Raw genomic sequence first — 24,235 nt, 5'->3', positions numbered from 1 at the left:
GAACATGCGATCCCTTGACCAATAGGGATTTGGGAAGTAGTTTAGGAAATCTAACTTAGCCAGACTGCATAGAGGGGAGAGACCGCCATTACTTTCTTGACCGTCTTGAGAAGAGATGCTCACTTTACTGCTTAAATACTTTGCCTCTTCTGAACTTTGATGCTGAATCCTGATGCCTTGCTGACCAGACTGATGTCCAGAGGACGAAGACTGTCACAGGTTGCTGATCCAAACTGAGGATAGGTATATTGACTATGATATTGACTGCTATGTCTATTTACCAACCGCTATTTGATAGCGCTATAGTTAGGTGTTTTCCAAATTTGTGTTGACTAAATTGTTTGCATGAAGTCCAAACATGCTAATTCTAATCTGGTGTTAGTTAGGGTTCTCACTGATTAAGTTCGCTATATGTAATTACAACTGATGTGTTTTCTTTGCTGAATCTAAATGAATGCAATATCGTTTGCACAGTTATTCTTGCTATTAATTTGTACTGTAACCTTGGAGTGTGTACTTGCTCAAGCCTTGACTAGATTGCGATTCTTCCGCCACTTTGGACAGCCAGTGTTGTTTCTGTATGTTTATCATTTGATTTTTAGATTAACCCACGTGACATTAGCACTGTTAATATAGGGAAATAAATATTCTAACTTTTACATAAAGGTGTGGTTACTCGAGACTGCAAGGTCATGGTGTGTGAGAATTACTGACTCTTAGTGATTACTAATGTTATTGATTATCGATCTGCATGTACGGGATATCTTGTGTGAAAACCTCGAAGTGAGTCAAAAGGTTCATCAACCTATTTGCGGCTCTCTTGTAAGTTTACTTATTAAGGTCTTATGCGCCAACAGTGGCAAGGTATCAGTTCTTTATGATCCGGCGGGGTAGATGAATCCAGCAAGCCAGGATGTGAGGCCTCGACTTTGCGGTGTCACGATCACACCACAGGGCCACAGGTGCTGCAGCAGAGTCAGAGTCGGGTGTCCCAGATGTCTTGGTTTCACCAGAACTCACTACCAAGGGCCCTGGAATGGGATTTGGTACCACTTGGCGACTCAGGACTCTCAGCAAAAGAGGCCGGGCAGGTGAAGTCTTTGCTGTCCCTCAGATTTCTTAACAGGAGGCCAGCTCAGTCCAACCCCTTGGTGAACCTTTGGAAGCAGGATGTAGAAAGCAAAGTCCAGTCCTTTCATTCCCAGGACAGAAGTAGCAGGCATCAGGCCAGCACAGCAAAGCAACAGGCAAAGTGGCAGTCCCTCCTACAGCATCAAGTTCTTCTTCCTGGCAGAATGTCCTCAAACTAGAAGGATTCTAAAGGTGTGGTCTCAAAGGTTCAATACTCATTTCTGTCTTTGAAGTAGGAAAACTTCAAAGGAAAGTCTTTGCAGTGCACAAGACCCTGCCTTTCATGCCCTGGCCCCAGACACACTCCAGGAGGGTGAAGACTGCTTTGTGTAAGGACAGGCACAGCCTTATGCAGGTGCAAGTGTCAGCTCCCCCCACCACTCTAGCTCAGGAAGACCCATCAGGATATGCATAGCACACCTCAGCTCCCTTTGTGTGACAGTCTAGAGTGAATTCACAAACAGCCCAACTGCCATCCTGACCCAGACGTGTATTCCAGCAGACAGGCAGAGGCACAGAATGGTTAAGCAAGAAAATGCCCACTTTCTAAATGAGGCATTTTCAAACTTACAATCTAAAAACCAACCTCGCCAAAAGATGTATTTTTAAATTGGGAGTTCAGAGCCCCAAACTCCAAATCTCTATATGCTCCCAATGGGAAATTACACTTCAAAGATATTTCAAGGCAATCTCCATGTTAACCTATGGGAGAGATAGGCCGTGCTATAGTGAAAAACAAATGTAACGGTATTTCATTATCAGAACATATAAAACACACCAATACATGTCCTACTTTTTAAATCCACTGCACCCTGTCCATGGGGCTGCCTTGGGTCTACCTTAGGGGTGACTTACATGTAGTTAAAGAGAAGGTTTGGGCCTGGTAAGTGGGTGCACTTGCCAGGTTGAACTGGCAGTTCAATACTGCATGCACAGCCACTGCAGTGGCAGGTCTGAGGCATGTTTACAGGGCTACTCATGTGGGTGGTGCAATCAGTGCTGCAGACCTACTAGTGGCATTTGATTTACAGGCCCTGGGCACACATAGTGCACTTTACTAGGGATGTACTAGTAAATCAAATATGCCAGTCATGGAGAAACCAATCACCAATACAATTTAGATAGAGAGCACTTGCACATTAGCACTGGTCAGCAGTGGTAAAGGGCCTAGAGTCCTAAAGCCAACAAAAACAGGTTAGAAAAATAGGAGGAAGAAGGCAAAAAGTTTGGGGATAACCATGCAAAAAGAGCCATTTCCAAAAGTGGTTGTATGAAAGAGAGTTCCCCACAGGTGTTGTTTGGGTGGGTGGAGCAGGCCAGGCATAGGCAGATAGGGATTGGTCAGTTCGTAGAAGGAGGGGGACTTTAGGGACAGTTGGTGACCACAAGGTATTCTGGGATATTTAGGCACGCTGTAATCCTGTAGTGAGCTCAGGGTAGATGATTCTGTCCCCAAACTCCCTCCCTCCCTTATTTGAACCAGTTTCTGCCATTATGACTGATATTCCAAGCTTGCTTTATTGGTGTTCAGTTTATGGTTGGGATTTAGCTCCGCGCTTAGGACAGGAGACAGTCAAGCAGAGGGCTCACACACTAGGCTGGAACGGTTGGGGCCTTGCTGGGGGGTCCTTGGCAGGAGAAGGCCAGTAGATTGAAACTAGTGTCAGATGTTGAAAGACGGTGAATGGAAGGGGAAACAGGATAAATGCCGGGATCATGGGGGCGATTTTGTACACATGGAGTTTTAAGGATGGGGGGATTAGGTTGACTTATTGTGTTGGTGAGGTGGGTTGATGTTATTATATTGCAAATAAAGTTCAACTGCAACCTGGCCAAATAAAGTGGCCTTTTGCTCTCAACTTGCCTGTGTCTCTGTTCCATCTCACCAGAAGAGCCCTTAACCATAAGGCCTGCACCAGTCCATGTGGCCTGTAAATGACTGGGAGCATGGTATAGGGATTCCTGCTTGCTCAAATTAAAATCAATATTGTTTTTTTCACTAGAGTCCATTAATCTATACTAGTCTCCCCAATAAAGACATAAAATTGTTCATAATCATGCCTTGCTTCTCCTCTTCAGACTGAAGACACGATCAAAGATGTGTACTGAAATCCCTCCATTAGTTTCTTGTAAAAGAAAAATCCAATGTCAAACCCCTCTGTCTCATACACAAGGCACAACATAGCCGCTCACAAGTCTACCTTCCCAAGCTGTTTGTTCCTTATCTTGTAATCAGAAGTCTATGGTTTATCAACCGTCATTTGCTATCAACACAGCCAACATGATACAAGACATTTGCTGGAAGGTCCATCCACACAGAAGGTTCACCTCATTGGAATTCCCTATCACTGCAACAGAGACAACAATCAAACTTTATAAAATGTGAACACCCTTCTCTTCAAGCAGGCGTATTGTTAGCCTATTCCATGCATGTCCTATTGCTTCTTCACCCTCCCCGAGGCCATTCGGACCCATTAAGTCAGCTATTGCCTTCTGCTTTAGGTAAGATGTTTATTGGTCCGCCACACACTGGTCAATATGTTTGAATGTGAGTTCTCACCAGATAGCCCATACCGCCTCAGCAGGGTGGCTGGTTCCTCCAGCTTCAGTACTTCTGTACATTCTCTCATTCAAGCGTACTTACTCTGAGGCATTCTTGGGCTACTACAAGGCAAATGCCCAGCAGAACAGCTGAAAGACTCCGAAGCTGCTGGGTACCTCACGAGTTACTGTAGCATGAGTTCATGATGGCGATAATGCAGACATCTCTGGCGTCAGAACAACCTTTCAGTGACAAAGAGTAAGCCCTGGTATAATGCAGACCTTTTGGGGTCCTCGGGGGGTTCACAGTAAAACATGTTGTCACCATTTGAGTGAGCGCAGAAGTGCACTTCGCGTTGTCACTAAATCCATGCATTGCCCTGAGACCTAGAAAGAAAGCAATCAGTGCATATCGAACCCTGCTTGCAGAGTATTACTTTTTCAATGTTTTACTACAATGTTATCATATCCAACCACATGTATTAGAGCAACATGAGCATCAAGGAATACAGCTGAGCTGCTCCAATTATTTTAACCATTATAAAGTTAGTACAATACATGAAGCGTTGTGCACATCACAATAGCAGCAAATATCCCGCCCCCTCCCTGAATTTTTCTTGGTCAGCCTCACTGAGCCCCTCCCCAAAAGCACACGCATGCTTGCGGGTGAGGGTGTGCTTATGTGAGAGAGAGTGTATGTAAGTGTGAATTTGTGTATATATGTAAGTATGTATGTGTGAGTGAAAGTGGAGGTGCAATATGCTGTTAGTTTTAACACTTGCTTTACTGTATCCAGAGTACGTGTAATGTGTTATGGTTTGAATGTATTGTCTTGTGTCAGGAGCCTTGGCCGTGCTGGCTGCATTCTAGGTTCCAGAGTGTTAAGCTGGAGGCTGTTGCCCGCAGTCTCTCGACCTGGACGGTTGTCGTCACGGTTGTGGGTCCATTCTTTACAATAAAGAAACTTACTGAATTCACGCAGCGTTTCTGGAAGATTTCGTTACTTGGAAATACTAACCTTGGCGGAGGACAGTACGCCCGCTACAGGAGGTCAAAGGGCTTGTGATGTCACTTCCCCTACCCGACATTTCAGTGAATTGATGTCCATGGCCATTAGGAATATCTGTTTATTTAGCAGTCATTTCCCCCCAGATTGCAAGATCCTCTGCAACGTTGTCATCACATCGGATACGCTTCATGTGCTGTTCACCAGCAGTTGTCCACTCCACCAAGTCTCTTTCCCATTGCCCAACAGTGGGAGCTAGAGATGCCACCCAGTAATGTGTCAATCAGACATCTCGCCAGAACCACGCCCAGCGTGTTCGTCCTAGCTTTAAATTTCAGCCGTTTCTGACATGGGACAATGCCCAGCAGACACAACTTTACAGAGCCCTCCAATTCCAGTCCCACTGCTTGGGCCAGAGCATGTATCACTTCCCCCAAAAGCCCACAATCCTCACATCATGCGAAGGAAGTCTGTGGTGGTTGTCCACATCTCCTGCACGCTGTGGGCATAGCGTGACAAATCCTGATGAGTTTTTTTAGCGGTCATGTACAATCTGTGTAGGTAGTGAAAATGTATACGTTTAAAGCGTGCACTGGGGGATACTTGTTTTACTTGTTCGCAGGCTCTCTGTCCCAGTCAGTATTTTTTACCCTCTCAGTCACTAATCAAATCAAATCATTAAAATTTATAAAGCGCGCTACTCACCCGTGCGGGTCTCAAGGCGCTAGGGGAAAAAGGGGGGGGTTATCGCTGTTCGAACAGCCAGGTCTTTAGGAGTCTCCGGAAAGCGGAGTGGTCCTGGGTGGTCCTGAGGCGGGTGGGGAGGTAGTTCCATGTCTTGGCCGCCAGGAAGGAGAAAGATCTCCCACCCGCCGTGGAGCGGCGGATGCTCGGGACAGCAGCGAGTGCGAGGCCAGAGGAGCGGAGGAGGCGGGTGGGGACGTAGAAGCTGAGGCGTCTGTTGAGGTATTCCGGTCCCTTGTCGTAGAGGGCTTTGTGTGCGTGGGTGAGAAGTCGGAAGGTGATCCTTTTGCTGACAGGGAGCCAATGCAGGTGTCTCAGGTGTGCGGAGATGTGGCTGCTGCGGGGTATGTCGAGGATGAGGCGGGCCGAGGCGTTTTGAATGCGTTGCAGGCGATTTTGGAGTTTGGCTGTGGTCCCGGCGTAGAGGGTGTTGCCGTAGTCCAGGCGGCTCGTGACGAGGGCGTGGGTAACGGTTTTTCTGGTGTCGGCGGGGATCCAGCGGAAGATCTTGCGGAGCATGCGGAGGGTGAGGAAGCAGGCGGAGGACACGGCGTTGACTTGCTTGGTCATGGTGAGAAGAGGGTCCAAGATGAAGCCGAGATTGCGGGCGTGGTCTGTGGGCGTCGGTGCGGTGCCGAGGGCCGTGGGCCACCAGGAGTCGTCCCAGGCGGACGGGGTGTTGCCGAGGATGAGGACTTCTGTTTTTTCAGAGTTCAGCTTTAGGCGGCTGAGCCTCATCCAATCTGCGACGTCCTTCATACCCTCTTGTAGGTTGGTCTTGGCGCTGGCGGGGTCCTTGGTGAGGGAGAGTATAAGTTGGGTGTCGTCGGCGTAGGAGGTGATGATGATGTCGTGCTTGCGTACGATGTTGGCGAGGGGGCTCATGTAGACATTGAAGAGTGTCGGGCTGAGTGATGAGCCTTGGGGTACGCCGCAGATGATCTCGGTGGGTTCTGAGCGAAACGGAGGGAGGTAAACTCTTTGGGAACGGTTTGAGAGGAAGGAGGCGATCCAGTCCAGGGCCTGGCCTTGGATCCCGGTGGAGCGGAGGCGGGTGATTAGGGTGCGGTGACAGACGGTGTCAAAGGCAGCCGAGAGGTCGAGCAGAATGAGGGCGACTGTTTCACCGTTGTCCATCAGGGTTCTGATGTCGTCAGTGACTGAGATGAGGGCGGTTTCAGTGCTGTGGTTGGTTCGGAATCCGGTTTGTGAGTGGTCGAGCAGGTTGTTGTCTTCCAGGAAGGTGGTCAGCTGTTTGTTGACGGTCTTCTCTATTACTTTGGCTGGGAAAGGCAGAAGAGAGATGGGGCGGAAGTTTTTTAGGTCGCTCGGGTCAGCCGTAGGTTTCTTTAGTAGGGCGTTGACTTCGGCGTGTTTCCAGCATTCGGGGAAGGTAGCAGAAGAAAAAGAAGAGTTGATGACGGTCTGGAGGTGCGGGCGATGATGTCGTCGGCTTTGTTAAAGATGAAGTGCGGGCAGGGGTCCGAAGGGGCGCCGGAGTGGATAGAGTTCATGATGGATTTGGTTTCTTCCGTGTTGATGTGGGACCAGTTGTTGAGGGTGATGGCTGTGGATGCCGGTTCGGTGGTGTATGGTTGGGTCTGGTGTCCGAAGCTGTCGTGGAGGTCGCTAATCTTGCGATGGAAGAAAGTGGCGAGGGATTCGCACAGATCCTGTGAGGGCGTGACGGCGTTGGCATTGGCGCTGGGGTTGGAGAACTACTTGACGATGCTGAAGAGTTCTCTGCTGTTGTGTCTGTTTTTGTCCAGTCTGTCGGTGAAAAAGTTCCTTTTGGCAGCGCGGATCAGGTGGTGGTGTTCGCGGGTAGCGTTCTTGAGGGCGGTCATGTTGTCAGCGGTGCGGTCCTTGCGCCAGGCTTTCTCAAGGGTGCGACAAGTTTTCTTTGATTCTTTGAGGGTGTCAGAGAACCAGAGAGGTTTTTTGGTGTTGGTCTGTCGATGCGTGCGTTTGAGGGGAGCAAGGATGTCTGCGCAGTTGGAGATCCAGTTTGTGAGTTTGAGGGCTGCGTCGTTGGGGTCGGTGGTGAGGGTGGGTTGGTTGGCGGCGAGTGCGGAGAAGAGTTGCTCTTCGGGGATCTTGTTCCACTGTCGACGAGGGATGGGTTGGGTGCGGAGGTGGCGGGTCTCGCGTCGGAATGTGAAGTGGACGCAGCTGTGGTCGGTCCAGTGTAGGGCGGAGGCGTGGCTGAAGAAGACGTGTTTGCTGGCGGAGAAGATGGGGTCAAGCGTGTGTCCGGCGATGTGGGTGGCGGTGTTCACCAGTTGTTTGAGGCCGAGGTTGGCGAGGTTGGCGAGCAGGGTGGTGGTGTTGGGGTCGTTGTTTTGTTCCAGATGGAAGTTGAGGTCACCTAGGAGGATGTAGTCCGGCGAGGCGAGGGCGTGCGGGGAGATGAAGTCGGCGATGGCGTCGCTGAAAGGGGCGCGTGGCCCGGGAGGACGGTAGACGAGGGATCCTCTGAGGGTGGTCCTCGGATCGGTGCGAATCTGAAAATGCAGGTGTTCAGCGGCGAGAGGGGTGTCTTCGGTGGAGGTGGTGACGCTGATGGAGTCTTTGAAGACGATGGCGATACCTCCTCCTACCTGGTTGGTGCGGTCTTTTCTGGAGATCTTGTAGCCTTCGGGGATGGCAGTGGCGATGTCAGGGGCCGAGGAGGCGTTCATCCAGGTCTCCGTGATGAAGGTGACGTCCGGTGCTATGGAGTCCAGGAGGTCCCAGAGTTCAATGGCGTGTTTGTGGACGGAGCGAGCGTTGACTAGGATGCACTTGAGGTGGTTGATGGCGCGTGGGCTTGTGGTCGTGGTTGTTGCGTGGTGGAAGGTGCGTTTGCAGGAGTTGCAGGCGAAGGGTCCATGGGTGCGTTTGGGGTTAGCTTGGAAGCAGGTGTTGGAGCGTCCTGGGTTGAGGGCATGGAGGGTGGTGGGGTCGTAGCGGGTCAGCGGGGCTTGGGAGAGCTGGGGACCAGGGGTTGTGGCGCTGGGCGCGGGCCAGGCACGGACGGGCGCAGACGGGCTTGCCTCTGGCGTGCCTCCGGCGCGCCAGTGGCGCAGTCGCGCAGCGGCCGCCATATGAGGTAGGAGGGGGGGGAGGGGTCAGGTGGGGGCGAATGGGAGCTGGGGGGCAGGGGCGTGCAGGAGGTCGCGGCGGGAAAGCGCGAGGGAGGGGGGGACAGGTAGAGTGAGAAGAGCTGGGGGAGGGGGGTTTAAGGGTGGAGGGGGGTGAGTGTTAGGAGGTTTAGGAGATAAGGGAGAAAGATAGGAGTAGGGTTGAGAAGATAGGGGAGGGGGGGTTGTAGAGGTGGGTGAGGGTGAGAGGTAGAGTGAGAGGATAGGAAGATAGGTAATAGAGGGGGTGAGGGAGGGGGGGAGAGATAGAGAAATAGATAGAGAAAATAGATAGGGAAATCGATAGATAGGGAAATAGATAGAGAGATAGGAAGATAGGAGGAGGTGGAGAGTGAGGGAGTTAGATAGTGGGATAGAGAGATAGGTAGATAGGAGGAGTGAGGAAGGTACATAGTGAACGGGTTAGATAGGAGAGATAGAGAGGGGGATGCGAGTGGGGGAGGGGGATGAGGCAGGAGCAGGAGGGCAGGCTCGGGGAGAAGAGGACGGAGGAGGCAGAAGAGCCGAAGACAAGAAGAACAGAAGACAAGAAGAACAGAAGAACAGAAGAACAGAAGAAAGGAAGATCAGAAGACCGGAAGGAGAGAAGAAAGGAAGACCGGAAGAACACAGAAGAACATAGAAGAACACAGAAGAACACAGAAGAACACAGAAGAAGATACAGAAAAACGAAGAACAGAGGGCAGAAGACCACAGAAGAAGATGAGGAAGAAGAGAAGAAGACTGAAGACGGGGGAAAGAAGAGTACAGAAGAAGATTACAGACGAGGAGCGAGGAGGAAGAACAGAAGAACAGAGAAGAAGAAAAGAAGCAGGAGCAGGAGAGAGGGTGAGTAGCGCGGGGCAGAGCGAGGGGCTGGGAGGGGGGGGGGTACTTACTGTGAGGTGGGTCTCAGGAACTCAGGAACCTGGAGGAGCTGCAGCGGCAGGGGGAGCGACCTACCCTTGGGTCAAGGGTCGCTACCACTGTCGCGCAGCGGCCGCCATATGAGGTAGGAGGGGGGGGAGGGGTCAGGTGGGGGCGAATGGGAGCTGGGGGGCGGGGGCGTGCAGGAGGTCGCGGCGGGAAAGCGCGAGGGAGGGGGGGGACAGGTAGAGTGAGAAGAGCTGGGGGAGGGGGGTTTAAGGGTGGAGGGGGGTGAGTGTTAGGAGGTTTAGGAGATAAGGGAGAAAGATAGGAGTAGGGTTGAGAAGATAGGGGAGGGGGGGTTGTAGAGGTGGGTGAGGGTGAGAGGTAGAGTGAGAGGATAGGAAGATAGGTAATAGAGGGGGTGAGGGAGGGGGGAGAGATAGAGAAATAGATAGAGAAAATAGATAGGGAAATCGATAGATAGGGAAATAGATAGAGAGATAGGAAGATAGGAGGAGGTGGAGAGTGAGGGAGCTAGATAGTGGGATAGAGAGATAGAGAGATAGGTAGATAGGAGGAGTGAGGGAGGTAGATAGTGAACGGGTTAGATAGGAGAGATAGAGAGGGGGATGCGAGTGGGGGAGGGGGATGAGGCAGGAGCAGGAGGGAAGGCGCGGGGAGAAGAGGACGGAGGAGGCAGAAGAGCCGAAGACAAGAAGAACAGAAGACAAGAAGAACAGAAGAACAGAAGAACAGAAGACCGGAAGGAGAGAAGAAAGGAAGATCAGAAGACCGGAAGGAGAGAAGAAAGGAAGACCGGAAGAACACAGAAGAACATAGAAGAACATAGAAGAACACAGAAGAACACAGAAGAACACAGAAGAAGATACAGAAAAACGAAGAACAGAGGGCAGAAGACCACAGAAGAAGATGAGGAAGAAGAGAAGAAGAGTGAAGACGGGGGAAAGAAGAGTACAGAAGAAGATTACAGACGAGGAGCGAGGAGGAAGAACAGAGAAGAAGAAAAGAAGAAAAGAAGCAGGAGAGAGGGTGAGTAGCGCGGGGCAGAGCGAGGGGCTGGGAGGGGGGGGTACTTACTGTGAGGTGGGTCTCAGGAACTCAGGAACCTGGAGGAGCGGCAGGGGGAGCGACCTACCCTTAAGGCCACGCACAGGTAAGTAGTCAGTCAGTCATCAAAACTTTATTCGATTTTAAACAAATCACAAAATCACACATATTAATAAAACACAAATAACGCCTGAAATATCTTAACTAAAAATGTAAAATTAAAATAAAACAAAAAGCTAGACTAACACAATTAAATCATAAGAGAGGTCAGTCATCTGCAGCCTGCTAATGCTAACAACTGCTGCACCGAAGCATATTCCTGCGGCTTGTCAGAAAATGTGGGCCAGATCATGGACGCAGCTTAGCCTAACCTAACGTAGAGTAGAGTAGAACAGTCCTGGAAGCAAACGATACGAATCTGTTAAGAAATAAATCACCCACGTGTTTGCAACCCCCATACACCCTGTTGCATAGAAGACATATTTAAACATATTATAGAATGACCTCAAGGCCCACAAAGACATACCAGCCGCAAAGGGGGACCTGTGAAATATTTTACAGACCACTTTATGGCATACTGTTGCTATCAGCTGAAACAAATAGGGGAAGTATTGTGGGACTCCAGTATCCAATCTAAAGACCTGTGGAAGCCTGTAAACGTCACACACATCTGCCAAGACCGATTTTTCCCAGTTGAGGTACTCATCAAACCACCTCACTGCGTGATTTAGTTGCGATGCAGCATAATATGAAAACAGATCAACCCAGTATGCCTTCTCCCCACAGGCATTTCAAAGTCACACAACAACCTTTCCAAGTGGGTAAACATTACAGCTGACACCAGGTACATCACATTCTGCAACAGCTAAAAGCATCTTGGCAGGGACACCATTTTTGCTGGGGCCACCTTTTCCATCATTAATAGCGGACGTGTTTTCCAGAAATCCACAGACCTCTGCATCCTTCCCACATTAAGATCATACTGAACCATTTAACATTTGGTTACCCAAACTCCCAAATAATGAATCTTTCCTTACATCCAGCGGAGTTCCTCCAGGACTCAAGGAGGGTCCTGGAAGTCCTGGACTTCCCCGTCCTAGTTTACCCAGTGGGAATAGCTTAGATTTATCTCTGTTACTGTTGAGTCTGGAAGTTTAGGTGAACTCCTGCATTGCTTCCAACAGAGGGGCACAGACCTTGCCGGGTCTCTCAGATACACATCTCTCAGGTGTCATCTCTGAACATAGATATTATGTGGGACTTGGTCACAGTCTGAATGCCCCACGGCTGGAGGATTGAGCAAAGATGAGAGATCAGTAGCTTGACTACAAGTGCAACTAGCACCGGCGGCAGAGGGCACCCCTGCCTTGTCCCCTTGCTGCACTGCCAAAGGTTAGAGACTATGCTCCCCATTCGCACCCTAGCTACAGGGTCACATGCTGTAGTCAAGCTCATCTGATGAACTCAGGGTCAAAGCCCATTCAGCGTAGGGTCACCCACATGCAGAGCCACCGACTGTCAAATGCTCACTCCAGATCCAGAGTCGCCAGTGCAAGGTCTTCCTCTGAAGACGAGACTGTGCGCTTAATGCGGGTCAGTCTCCTGATATTGTACATCATGCTCCTCCCAGGGATAAAACCCATCTGATCAAGGTGAACAAGTGTTTGAATAACATGCAACAATCTGTTGACCCAAACCTTGCACAACAGATTGATGTCTGTGTTCGTCTGAAGGAGGAGAGACGCGCCAGGTCTCTACCCTCCTTAGTTATCAGTATCACCGCAGGCTTTCTCATGGCTGGGGGGAACACACCTTTCTCTCTAACTTCCATAAAAACACTGTAGGGTTTCCAACAATGTGGCAGGAAAGGCTGTATACAGTTGATCTTGGAGGCTGTCTGCCCCCAGCTTCCTTCTGAAAGTCGTCTCCAACAGTGCCTTCTTAAGTTCCTCTACCTCCACTGGGCTATCTAAGCTTCAATGCTAGAGGAACTGCTGCAAACCCGTCTCTGACACCACATGAGGCTGGGCAAACCCCTCCCCCAGATATTCAGTACAGGCTTCGTTTATTTGGTCCCAAGCTATATTATCCAACCCTCCCTCTTTGCGTAAGGACAATATTTGTGTGTGAGGCTTTTCCCTTTTAAGTAGTCACACCAGCAACTTGCCAGATTTGTTGCGCTCACGAAACAGCCACTGTCTCTAATGCGTGCAAGGGTAATGTTCCAGTCTGGACCATACACCATCTATGTGCCTAGTGACCTCAACGAGGTGTTGAGACCCATCAGCCCGGCATCTGTATGGTAGTTCAGGTGCATTCTCTCCCATTCCAGCTTCATTAATTCTTATTCCAGTTGCCTCTTAACACTAATAACCTGGGTCATGCATTCCCTCTCAGAAGTAATTTATATGGCTACCACTCCCCCCTGCTGTCAGGGAGTCATGATTCTCCTGGAAGAATTGTGTTGTGTACTCCCTAATATGGCTGACAAAAGCTTCATCTGTCAACACGTCAGTGCGCAGTCTCCATAGTGGGATTTTGGGTTTAGCCCACCTTAGCTGCATAGAAAGGAGTAGCGGTGACTGATCAGATAGGTATCGGTTTTAAGTATGCAGAGGTTTTGTACAAGTCACTTTCTTCCCTTCCCCCAGTATATAATCTAACCGCTGTATCTGCCATGCACCAGTGAATAGCAGGATTGTGTTTTGGCTAATAGGTGGTGTCTCCAAATGTCCAGTAAATGTAGGTCTGCCATGAACTCCCCCAATCAAAGGTTTTTTTAATCAAAGGCATTTGTAAAGTGCACAGCTGCTTCATCAGAAGCACCACAGTGCTCAAAGCTTAAGAAGACTGATATCAAGCAGTATCTATCAGTATGAGCTAAACAATGCCAGAGAAAAAAGTTTTTAATTCTCTTCTGAAAATAGAGACTGACAGTGCCCTGCGAGGATGCCAGGCAGATCATTCTACAATTTGACAATTAATACCGTAAAGGAGCTGCCTGCTCCTCTAACTTTAGAAAATTTGGGGATCTGAATCATGCGTAGATTATTCAACTTGTGTGATCTGTGTTGCTTATACAGGCAAAGTCTGTCTCTCAAATAGGATGGATGTTCCCCTGCAAACGCTCTGAACGCCAGCGTAAGGGCCTTAAATGTAATTTGCTTGATGACTGGCAGACAATGCAGCAGCTTCAAATGGGGAGCGATGGGCTGTCGAAAAGGAACTTGCCAAATAAGTCTAGCTACTGCATCTTAAATGATCTGGGGTCTTTGAATTAGAAAAGCAGGAAGGTCCAAATAAAGACTGCTAACGTAGTCCAGGCGGGAGGTTACAATTGTGTGAAGCCGTTTTCATGTGTCGCTGGGTACCTGGCACAACAGCTTAAGGCTTTCAGTCTGGAGAAGCAAGCTAATAAAATTTGCTTAATTTGAGCAGAAAACTAAAGGATCAAGTCAAAAATTACTGGCAGAGGCTGTAGGAGTCGGAGAAGGATTAAGATCTCAATGTCGTCTTCATGTTGGGTTTGAGGCACCCATAGGGGAAACTTGTCCATGCGCCAGTTTTGAATGCAATTAAAATCTCCCACCAGACTAAACAACATTCCCAAGTGTGGGGCGGTGAGCCTCACCACTTCAGTGAGGAAGGACCCATCGTCTACATTCTGCATATAAGTGTTGACCAGGCAGGTGTTGAACCCATCCAGCACTCCAATCATAAGCAAGTATCCACCATTGGGTTCCCCATGTAGCACCCTCTCAGCAATGGGCACCCCAGTAGCTATCCAAGTCACCATCCTTCTTGTGTAATTAGAGTACATGGCTGCATACATGTGGCCATCCCACCGCTTACCCAGTTTCACCACTTTAGCTTTAGGCAGGTAAGTTTCCTGCAACATTGCAATGTGTGTCTTATATCTGCGGGGAAGAGAATAGGATCTATAACGTTTTGGGTAGTCATTGAGGCCTCAGACGTTCCAGTTTATGAGCACTCTATCTATAAGCACAGAGAGTGGGCAAAGAAAATCCCCATTGGATTCGGATCCAGGGCTGGCTTTAGCACTGGGCACCCAGTGTGACAATCTTTGTTGCCCTGTCCCGCAAAACAACCTTTTTTTCCACAAATGTCCTCAGTGCCACACTCTATCAGTGACTCTCTTCTCTCCATAGCCCCTCTCTCACACGCATTTCATTTATTTTATAGTGCTACTCATGCCAGGGTAGAGTGTCAAAGCACTTTATATCTCTCTGTCATACTCTCTCTCACACACACACCTCGCCCCCCCCACCCAGTGAATCATACATGTGTAAATAAATCTATAGGAAAGGTTGCATAAAACAACAAGGATTACAAGGTTAGGAGTCACATGTCACTGATACCAGTAGGCAGTATTTTTTAAGAGTATTTGGTCCTGAAAAGCGCAAACTCTGAATTTTGAACATACCACTGTGGTTGACTTTACTAATAAGAATGTATTTCTACCCAAATTAACCCTTTTTGGCAACATTAGGATAAAGAAAGACTGCATGTGTGGGAAGAGGGGTGGTTAATGTTCTAACCTGTACCCCGAGTCACTAAAATTATACAATAGTACAGCTGTGATGGTTTTCAATCATTATAGCCTTGCCTTATCTGTCATATAATCCATTACCTGCAGCACAATCTGCAGATTTTAACAACAAACAAATATTGTTTCTAGCTCAAAAGGTTCAGAAGTTACAAAAAATGCAGCAACACACGTTGTGCAGTGGAAATCTCTTTGCCAGGGTTGAATGGTCACCTTTCTGTTGCTTATTGCAATATTTGGGTGTTAAAACGATACTAATGAAGTGTAACCAATGCCCAGATAGTGTTAACACATTTCAAAATGAAAAAAATATGAATACTATCACATTTGCCACATTACACCGCATAATTTGCCTGATCTTGCTACATAATTTTATCAACCCTGCCACATAATTTGGCACTGCACTGTCACATAATTCCAGTGACCCTGCCTATACCTTGCAATATGCATGCAGCTCCTGGGTTGTAACTTATAAACTGCAAGTAACAAAAGGATGTCTGTGAAAAAGCAGGAGCTTACTGAATGAGCCACATAAAATACAGATCGGTGATTTGCATGGTACACGTTCTATGCGGCAAGCATATTAACCCCCTGCGCTACTTTATCATGAGTGGAAACTGCCAGTAGACAAAATTCCGCTCTCTCTCTCTAGCAGGAACATTAATCATCAGAGTTATCTTGGCATTTTCAGTGTTGCCTGAAAACCTGGAAACAAAAGGAACTCTACAGCAGGTACTTTTTTAACCTGTGTTATGGACCCAGCCGACAGCCTCTCCTTCTACAGTCCCAGCCAAATCACATTCCGCTCCCTTGGTCACAGCGATCCTCGATAAACCACGAATTTGCTCAAAAAACGAACCACGCTGAAACAACCCTCCATCGCAAAAATACTCCCCGCCCCCAATCTACGGGCGGATCTAGATCCCTCACCACCCAACTATCGGTCCACCCACTTGCATCACTGATTTGCCCTCAATGCCTTAGTAACGTTTACAAACCCTCCCCAGCTCCCCTCATTCCAGACCTAGGTTATGGAAACCTTTAAACTAACAGACTCCCTCTCAGGGGCGTAGATGCAGGGGGATGGTTGGGGTGTTACACCCCCCAGAAAATTGTATTCTGTAGTAAATTGTTTGGTACAAGTGCTTTCAGTCAGGTATTGTGAGGTGTCTTTCAGATTTAACCTACAATGTTTACATGCTCACACTGACAAAAACACACACACACTCTCTCTCGTCTCTGTTTTGAAGGCCCAAAAAGTGTTAGTTACTTAAAACACAATATTTTTCAAAGTAACAAACAACCCCTACTCCTCTCTCTTCCCACTGCCCCTTTAGCCCCCCTCATGTCCTACTTCCCAAATAATATGGCAGCATGATTGTTGGGAAATGTGAAGCTAACACCCCTCCACCCCCCCCTAAATCTTACTGGCGAAGCTACACCCCTACCCCACCCTAGTAAGAAAGGCAGGATAGAAAAGCAAGAAAGAAATATACTAGCAGGTGGCGTGTGACCCACCAAGGACTTCCCTTAGCCAGGCTGCCATCATCCGATGCAAACTCCCTGTCGGGGACTGGGATACTCCACAGATGGGACGTGAAATGATACCCTTCCCTCCTGACCGTAGGGGTGCAATAAACATCCCAAGCAACCAGTCGCAGCTCGCTGCGCTAACAAGGGCTGGGGTGGGTGTGGCACGAGGGGGAAGGGGCTGAGGGAGTATAGCAGGGGGTACATTTAATTTAAAAAAAAAAAAAAAAAAACTTACCTGACTCACCGACCTGTGCCGCTCTCCTTTCCATCGTTGCTGCAGGCAGGGACTCCCAGCCTGCCCTGCGGCCAATCCTGACGCTGCTCAGAGCAGTGTCAGGTTTTGCTGGGAGCACCCAGCCAGGGAGCCTGTGCTTGTGCTCTCCAGCCCAGCAACACAGTTCCAGGTTGGAGAGAGCACAGTGCGCATGTGTGTTTGGCCGGCCCAGAACCGCCTCCCAAACACACAAGCACTCTGAGGAGGAGTGCTGTGCACTCCCCCTCACTGCTAGTCACCCCCATGGCCTGCCCCTTTCATAACAAAAAGATAATAAACATAGTTCATTATCTTTTCGTTCTGAAAGGTTTGCAGCTTCTGCTGCTAACGGAGGAGCTGCCCCTGCAAGCAACTCCCCAGCCCAGGCCCCTGTTCTTTCTGGTAAGGTCCCGCCAGGGATCCCCGCCTCATTAAGCTTCTGTAGACTGCAATCGTACAAGGACTCCCAAGATACCTCACCCCAAAAGCCAGAGCGGCACGCTACGGAGTACTGTCTTCTGGAGTTGGCGTCATGCCTCTCTGGTGACTTGAGGATGTCTCTGGAGCCCCACTGTCATCCGGTGAAGACTTTCTTTTTCTGTCCATCGTGCCGTCCTCAAGAAACATTATCCCCACTATAGGCCTGGGCCCAGAGCTCGAGCACCTGATCTCCCTCGGCTTCTGCCTCTTTTTTTCACATCTGCGTAGCGCTGGATGCTGCCCACGTTCCACGGGGTCAGGCCCCTACCTTGTCCAAAATCTCAATCCGAGCCCACACATTCTAAGGTTTGCCAAAGAAATGACCTTTTGATGAGCCATGACTTTCAGGCGCACCAGAAAGAGCAACATGTACTGGATGTCCATCACCCTGGGTTTCTGTTTTACATTCACATAAGTGTTCCTGTGTGCCTAGAATTTCACGGTGTAGTAAAGGTTGATGTTTATGGCAGGATTTTAAAAAAAAAAGTACGCTGCGCAGCCCACCTAAATGCTCTTAGGATTCAGTCACGATCTTTATAGTTCACTAGGGGACAGCCCTTCAGAGGCCTGTGAGCCCTCTCAATAGTGAACATGTGTGACAGGCCCTCTGGTCGAAGCTCTTGCCCTATCCAGTTCTTCAAAAAGGATTCCCAGTTGTCCCACTCGGCAGGCTGGAACCCCAGAACGTGAATGTTGTTGCTGCGGGAGCGTCTTTCCACATTTTCTGTTCTGTTCTCTAGAATCCTTGCTGTAGCGGTAAGCTTGCCCATTTGGTCTTTCAGCGCTTTGACTTCCACTTGTAGCTCTGTCACCGAAAACAATGTTACTTGCCTCAAATTGCACTCACACAAAACCCATAATACCAGCAGCAGAAGAGTGGAAGATGTCCTTTTCACTGGTGATTTTACTTAAGAATTGCGGACATGCAAAAACGAATAGGGTGTTGCAGACCGGACACCTTCAAAAAATTAAATGGATCTATGCGATGTTCTTGAATCCTATAACCAAAAGAACACTTACCACAATCCCTTTACTATAAAACCACTGTAAAAATGTATCTTTTTTTTTAATTTGTCACCATTGTTTCCGTATTTCAGGGAACCCTGACCCCCACCCACTTCTTCCACTTTACCCTGTCCCCTAAAAGTCATACCTTGACCACGCACCCCTAGGGTTGCCCACTTGGATGGTATTTTACCTGTCTGACCGGTATTTTTATGTTGGTGCTAGTAAAAAATAATAATAGTGAATTAGTGAAAGCCAGCATTTTTGTCCCCCTTTTTTTATATACTTAAAACAACACATTAAGAAAAAATCACTTTTAATGTATTTGAGAGCGATCTAAATTATCCATAAATTAATTATTAAAGTAAACTGAGGCAGAACTGGCATTTAAAAATGAATACAGAGGATTTTACATAAATTATTATTTGATGACCAGAAGCTCATCCAAAACCTAAAAAAATGCATAAATTGCTGGTATTTATCTCTGACAAAGAATAGCAACCCTACCAGAATGATTGTACCCCTCGAGCACCTTCTCAGCAGTATGGATGGTTTTGGTAATCTGAACACTGCCTGGGATGACAAGAAGAAAACACCCAAAAAGCTGAAGGGTGGGATTTTTGTTAGGTTGGGCCATCAAGCGATTTGCGACCTGTTGTAAATATTCAGTGGGCTTTTAACCACACCCATCCCACTCCCATCACGTTCACGGGCTTGCCTTTAAAAATCCCTTAATGTCATTGGTAAATGCTTTACGTTTGTCCTGCCTTGAGGTGGTTTTGTTACTGCCTTGGAGACTGACCCTGTTACATGGATTATTGCACGATTGCTGATTTACTTCAGCGTGGGCAAACTATTTTTTGTTTTGTCTCTCCCCTTCGTGCTCTATGGTGGCCAGGGAGCTCAGAGCTCAGAAAAGCAGCGTAAACTCCATCGGCGGTATTGAAGCGCTGGTCACATTGTTCACACTCTTACCTAATCAGAGTCATTTCTTTTGGCTCTCCCCTTCACAGCTTTCACATAAACACTTGTAATTGATAAATGCTTTACGTAAAAAACACAGAAACAGAAATCCTCAAAGCGGCTCTCCTGACACAGGGGGAGAGTCGATGCTACAATATTCACCGCACTCAGGAAACTCTTCCCATAATGCTTTGCAAGCATTCTTTTACAAAACATTTTGCCCATAACTCAGCCTGTGGTGGTCCTAGGACAATGGGACCACCACCAAATCCTTCAGCACGACACACTGTTTCTGTCTATGTCATCTCTGGGTCCCCCACACTGGGTTAGTGGGGAACTCCAACATAATAACCCCTCCCACCATTCAGTGTTTTTTAAGCTCTCTCATGGCTGGAACTTTTGTTTTAGAGCTGAGAGTAGTTAGTGTTTTAAGGGTCCTGTTTGTAATATTGTTGCAGTAGGCTTGCCAGACCCTAAAAGGTGTAATAAGCTATGCTTTCTGGGGGGCTACATATATGCTTGTACTACATTATTTTCTGCTATTCTGTTTTCATGTGGTTATGCTTCCTAGAAGCTAAATATATGGTTACATGATATTGAGCCTGATTTATGACCTTGGCGGATGGAATACTCTGTTGATTCCAAAGGTCATATTCAGGACCCATGTTTCTTATAAATGCTATTTCTATTGTGGTGTTCTCCAGGGGCTGTTATAAACTTACATTGCCAATGGCTCCAACTCAAATAAATGCGAGACCTATTGCATTGCAAATGCTTGTTTTGATTCCGACTGCAGCGGAGCTTTGCACCTCATTTGCGGCACTAAACCTGCATGGATGTGAAAATATGTAACTTTTTTGTTCTGCCTAACCCCTGTGTTTTATTAACATGTGTAATCGCGTTCACGGAGTGATGAGCTTTTATTAAAAACGGTTTCTTTGTTAAGTCATGGAAAATTGAAGCTGTCGTCACTAAACGGGAGTATCCAGCCTTCACATTATTGTATTTTTTTCAGCAAAGTTTCTTGGGTCAACCAGATTTAACATGCAATATGTGTATTTTAATGTATTTATTTAACTCAACGCATTGACTTAAAACCGCAGTTTCAGATTTATTTTTTAGAAACTAATACAGATAATGATTGCCACTCAATGCAAATACGATGCATGAAAGTGAAATGCTTCTTCGGTATAAAGAAATACACTTTTGATCATGTTGTAGTGTAAGTATTTCACACGCTCCTTCTGAAGCATTTACATGCCATACACGTAGATGGATCGGCTCGTACTCTGGGGCTGAGACACAAGCGCGGCTCTCTATTGATTTGGTGGGTCGCCCACCCCAGGCGAGTCGGCAGAGGGGTGGCTGATGTCAGTGGCCACGTTCAGAGAGCAGAGCCTGGTTACAGAGGGCCTAGCCTTCCCATTGACTTCGGAAGTATGTAAAAAGTGACCTATCCTCGCTGCCTCCTCGGGAGGCAGGAGGGATACCCCAGAAATGCGGAGGAATGGAGAACGAGGCCTAAGACTATGTGGGGGAGCGAGGCCATAAATCACTGACACTGGCAGAGGATGCCGAAAGGTAAGGATAGAAAGTGGAGTGTGGGGGCGGGGCGAGAACGAGAGAGAGGAGGGAGGAGGGAGTCTAGGGAGAGTTGAAGGAGAGGATGTAAATAGGAGAATGAGAGACCGCAGATGCAGGAGGAAGTGATAGACGGGGGAGAAATAAGGGGCGTGTGAAAGTGTGATGTGTAAGAGAGACGGGAAGGAAGGACTGAGTGAGTGAGAACTGGAGGCAGAGAGGGGTAGGCAGGGACGGGAGAAGACAGCAAAAGAATCAGAGTTCAGAAAAGGGGGATAACATGGCTATAGATGGAAGGGGAAACTAGTTAGTGTCTGAAACTGCTGAAGGGAGACTGGATTTGAGACAAAATAGGCAATGCTGTGTGAGAGGAACTGTTCGTAACTCACCCCGTGCGTTCGCCTGCACTGCCGTGCTGTCTCGAGATTACTCACCCCTGCCACATTGCACCAACTTGTGGTCACACTCGAGTAATCTACACGTCCCACTCTCTGGCATGCTGCCCTCCACAGAAACCCCTCCCAGGCGTCCCTCCCGGCACAGGTCCTAACTCACCTGGTGGCGAGAGTCGTCTCCTCCGTGCAGTTGGGTCGCGATCCCTCGTCGCTGCTAACCTCCCCCAGTCCGAGTAGCCTCTGGCTCTTACGCGGCATGGCCCAGACTCCTACGCCTCCTGACTCCAGGCTGCCGGCTTCCAACCATTGTAGGTATCCGGGGGCCCTGGTCCCAAGCCGACTCCCGTTGGCCACAGTGCATCTGAGGGCACCCTCAGCACGTGCTGGGCTTCGGTAGGTACCCCTGCCCGGAGCAGAGCTAGCGTCAGGAGGGCGCCGTTCCTTGCCCGTCCCTGGAAAGGTCCCGTCGCCGGAGAGGTCCCCTCCGCAGGAGAGGTCCCCTCACGGGATAGGTGGCGTCGCCTCTCGGGGAAAAGGCGCCGTCAACTGAGGGGTCTTGTCGCCCTGCCACTGCAGACCTTGCCGGATCTTGGCCCTCTCGCCACCCCAGTGACCAAGGTTAAGACCCAGGGGACTGGAGGCAGGCCAGGTGACCTCACAAAGCAGGGCCAAGGTCTCCCCTTCTAGTGAGGTCACGGGTGGCATCATAATGTGCCAGAGTCCCTTTGCTCAAGTGGACTGGCTAGGCCTTGGTGGGTGGGATAGTCAGTCACCCACGAATGGAATTAGTTGCAGGGTCTCTCGACCGGGGTGGTGTAGATCAAGTCCAACCCGTGGGACTATCGTTCAAAGCACCACATTTAAACCAAAGCAAGTGTATCCCATCACCATTCACGTTTAGTAAATCAGAGCAAAATGGAAAGTATTGAACAATACTTAGGAGTAAGTACAAGGTTAGGTTTAGAGTAGACCATAGGGGAAATAAGAATATGTAGGGTGAAGCGTAGGGTAAGAGTAATTTCAGTAAAGTAATTTTTGGTTCTTTGTAATCAAGTATATTTTTATAAGCTTTAAACGAGTTGATCTGTTATCGAACCAGCTCCAGGGCATCGGTGGGAGTGATGATAATATTATGGCGGCTGTAATAAACCCACGCACTATTATCAGGGCTACTGAATGATACAGCAGAAGAGGACCAGATTATGCGACAGGTAGGACTGAAGTCTGTTACAAGAAAAGGGAAATTACGCAGCAGATTTTATGGCAGTACTAAATAACTATTTTGCCATTTTTTAGGTCCAGCCTACCAGATAGCACAAGCTGTCTGGTTGCTAAAGGCATATTGTGGGTTTACAAAGAACAAACACGGGGCTGGGAGCCTGCCTAATGCGTACCATTGACCCACCTTCCTATCACTCATTAGGCTTCTCATTTGATGGCATTTTGTCGAGCTTGTGTTTGTCCTGTCCATACAGAACTACTTTGTTTTGTTTAAGCACTCAATGAGAGTTTACGTGTTTTCCAGCAGCATACCTTGTGTGCTTTTCTCTTCCCTACTCTCCATTCATGTTTTTCACCCCTCACCCGCATTTGTGTTGCTCTTTCAAGCCCGTATACTTCTGCCCCTGCCATCCTCATTGCTTTCTTTTGCTTGCGTTCTCCCCCTCTTTACTTCTTCCTCTACCCCTCATCCATCACTTTTTTAAAGCGCTTTCACTCGACTCTTATTTACTGTTCCATCGCAGATCTGCAACTAAAGAAAACCCTGTCATTTTGTAGGCGCTTGCATGCATGTTGAAAGCATGCATGTCGAATTACATTGTGCCTTCAAACATTTTTTTTGTCAATGCCGTACAGAAGAAGTGATGGTGTGCACTGTTGTTTAAAAACATTAGCAAAGCCAATAGGCCTTATGGGTGAGACCTATTGACTTTGATTGTTGCATATGTGAAAACCATGAGTAAGTAATAGTTTCACTTGATTAGTATCAGTAGAATAACCAAGTCCATCAATCAACAACTGATGGGTAACCCTCGCAAAGGACCTACCACAACTGGCCAACACAACTCGCAGCGGTTTTAGTAACTTCTGATCCGTTTGAGCAAGAAACTATTTTTTTGTTAAAATCTTCAAGTTATGAAGCAGACGATGGATTATGTGGCAATTATGGCAAGTCCTTAATTATGCGTAAAACACCGTAGCCACCTGATCACATAGTTCTAGTGGCTATCGCCATAATCTGGTCAGAGAAGAAATGGGCTAAAATTGATTACATTGAAAACTACCAAATTGGTACTAAGCTGCTGTCTTATCAGAAATAATGGAGGGCAAGTCTCCTTTCACTACATTGCCTTTTTTCTATTCTGAAATTACATTAATCAATTCCCATTGTCCTTTTGTTATCCCCTTATTCCTTTATCACCATCTCTGTCAGACACATGTCGCTGTATGGATTACCAGGCCTTTCCTGATTACACCGCTTTTTGAAGTGCGGGGACACAACTTCCTCCTGCCCCGTGGCTAAGCTGGTTAGTCCTTATTATATTATAATTATAATTGGCATGTCCATTTCTCATTTACCCTCATCCACCACACCACGAGGTGCTGCGCCCCATAACACAATAACTGCAACTGCGTGGTCATCACACTAATTAACAATACTTCCCCTATAGGCTCAAATAAAAAAACAACACACTCCCAACCACACACCCTACACAGTGTAGCTTGCTTCTGCTCCCCACACAGGGGCATTACGCACTATACAAATGCTACAACGTGTACAATTTAATATAAACTGAATTATCTTTGTGCAAGAGTAGAGTGCAATTATGTGGAAGGGACACCAAAGAAGGAACGTCTGGGATAATTGAGCACCTGCGAATGGAAGGAAGCAAAGACATTGACAGAGGAGCAGGGTTTGACAGAGAAGAAACAAGGGTTGACAAGGAGACAGACAGAAACAGGGATTTGAAAGGG

The 24,235-nt window shown here is 48.0% G+C and overlaps 1 protein-coding gene across 1 annotated transcript in view; it reads right to left on the bottom strand.

Moving 5' to 3' along the window:
- Positions 1-21,956, bottom strand: part of LOC138292684 (uncharacterized) — a 311,929-nt gene extending 289,973 nt beyond the window's left edge. Inside the window, exon 1 of the mRNA XM_069231404.1 lies at positions 21,420-21,956. Coding sequence (XP_069087505.1) covers positions 21,420-21,517 — 98 coding nt within the window. The 5' untranslated portion in view covers positions 21,518-21,956. The remainder of the gene's footprint in view (positions 1-21,419) is intronic.
- Between the last annotated feature and the right edge of the window lie 2,279 nt (positions 21,957-24,235).

Source organism: Pleurodeles waltl, chromosome 4_2, assembly GCF_031143425.1.
Source record: "Pleurodeles waltl isolate 20211129_DDA chromosome 4_2, aPleWal1.hap1.20221129, whole genome shotgun sequence".
In the NCBI taxonomy this organism is placed as follows: Eukaryota; Metazoa; Chordata; class Amphibia; order Caudata; family Salamandridae; genus Pleurodeles; species Pleurodeles waltl.
Note: the sequence above shows the minus strand (reverse complement) of the source record. Positions and strands in the feature narration are given on the sequence as shown.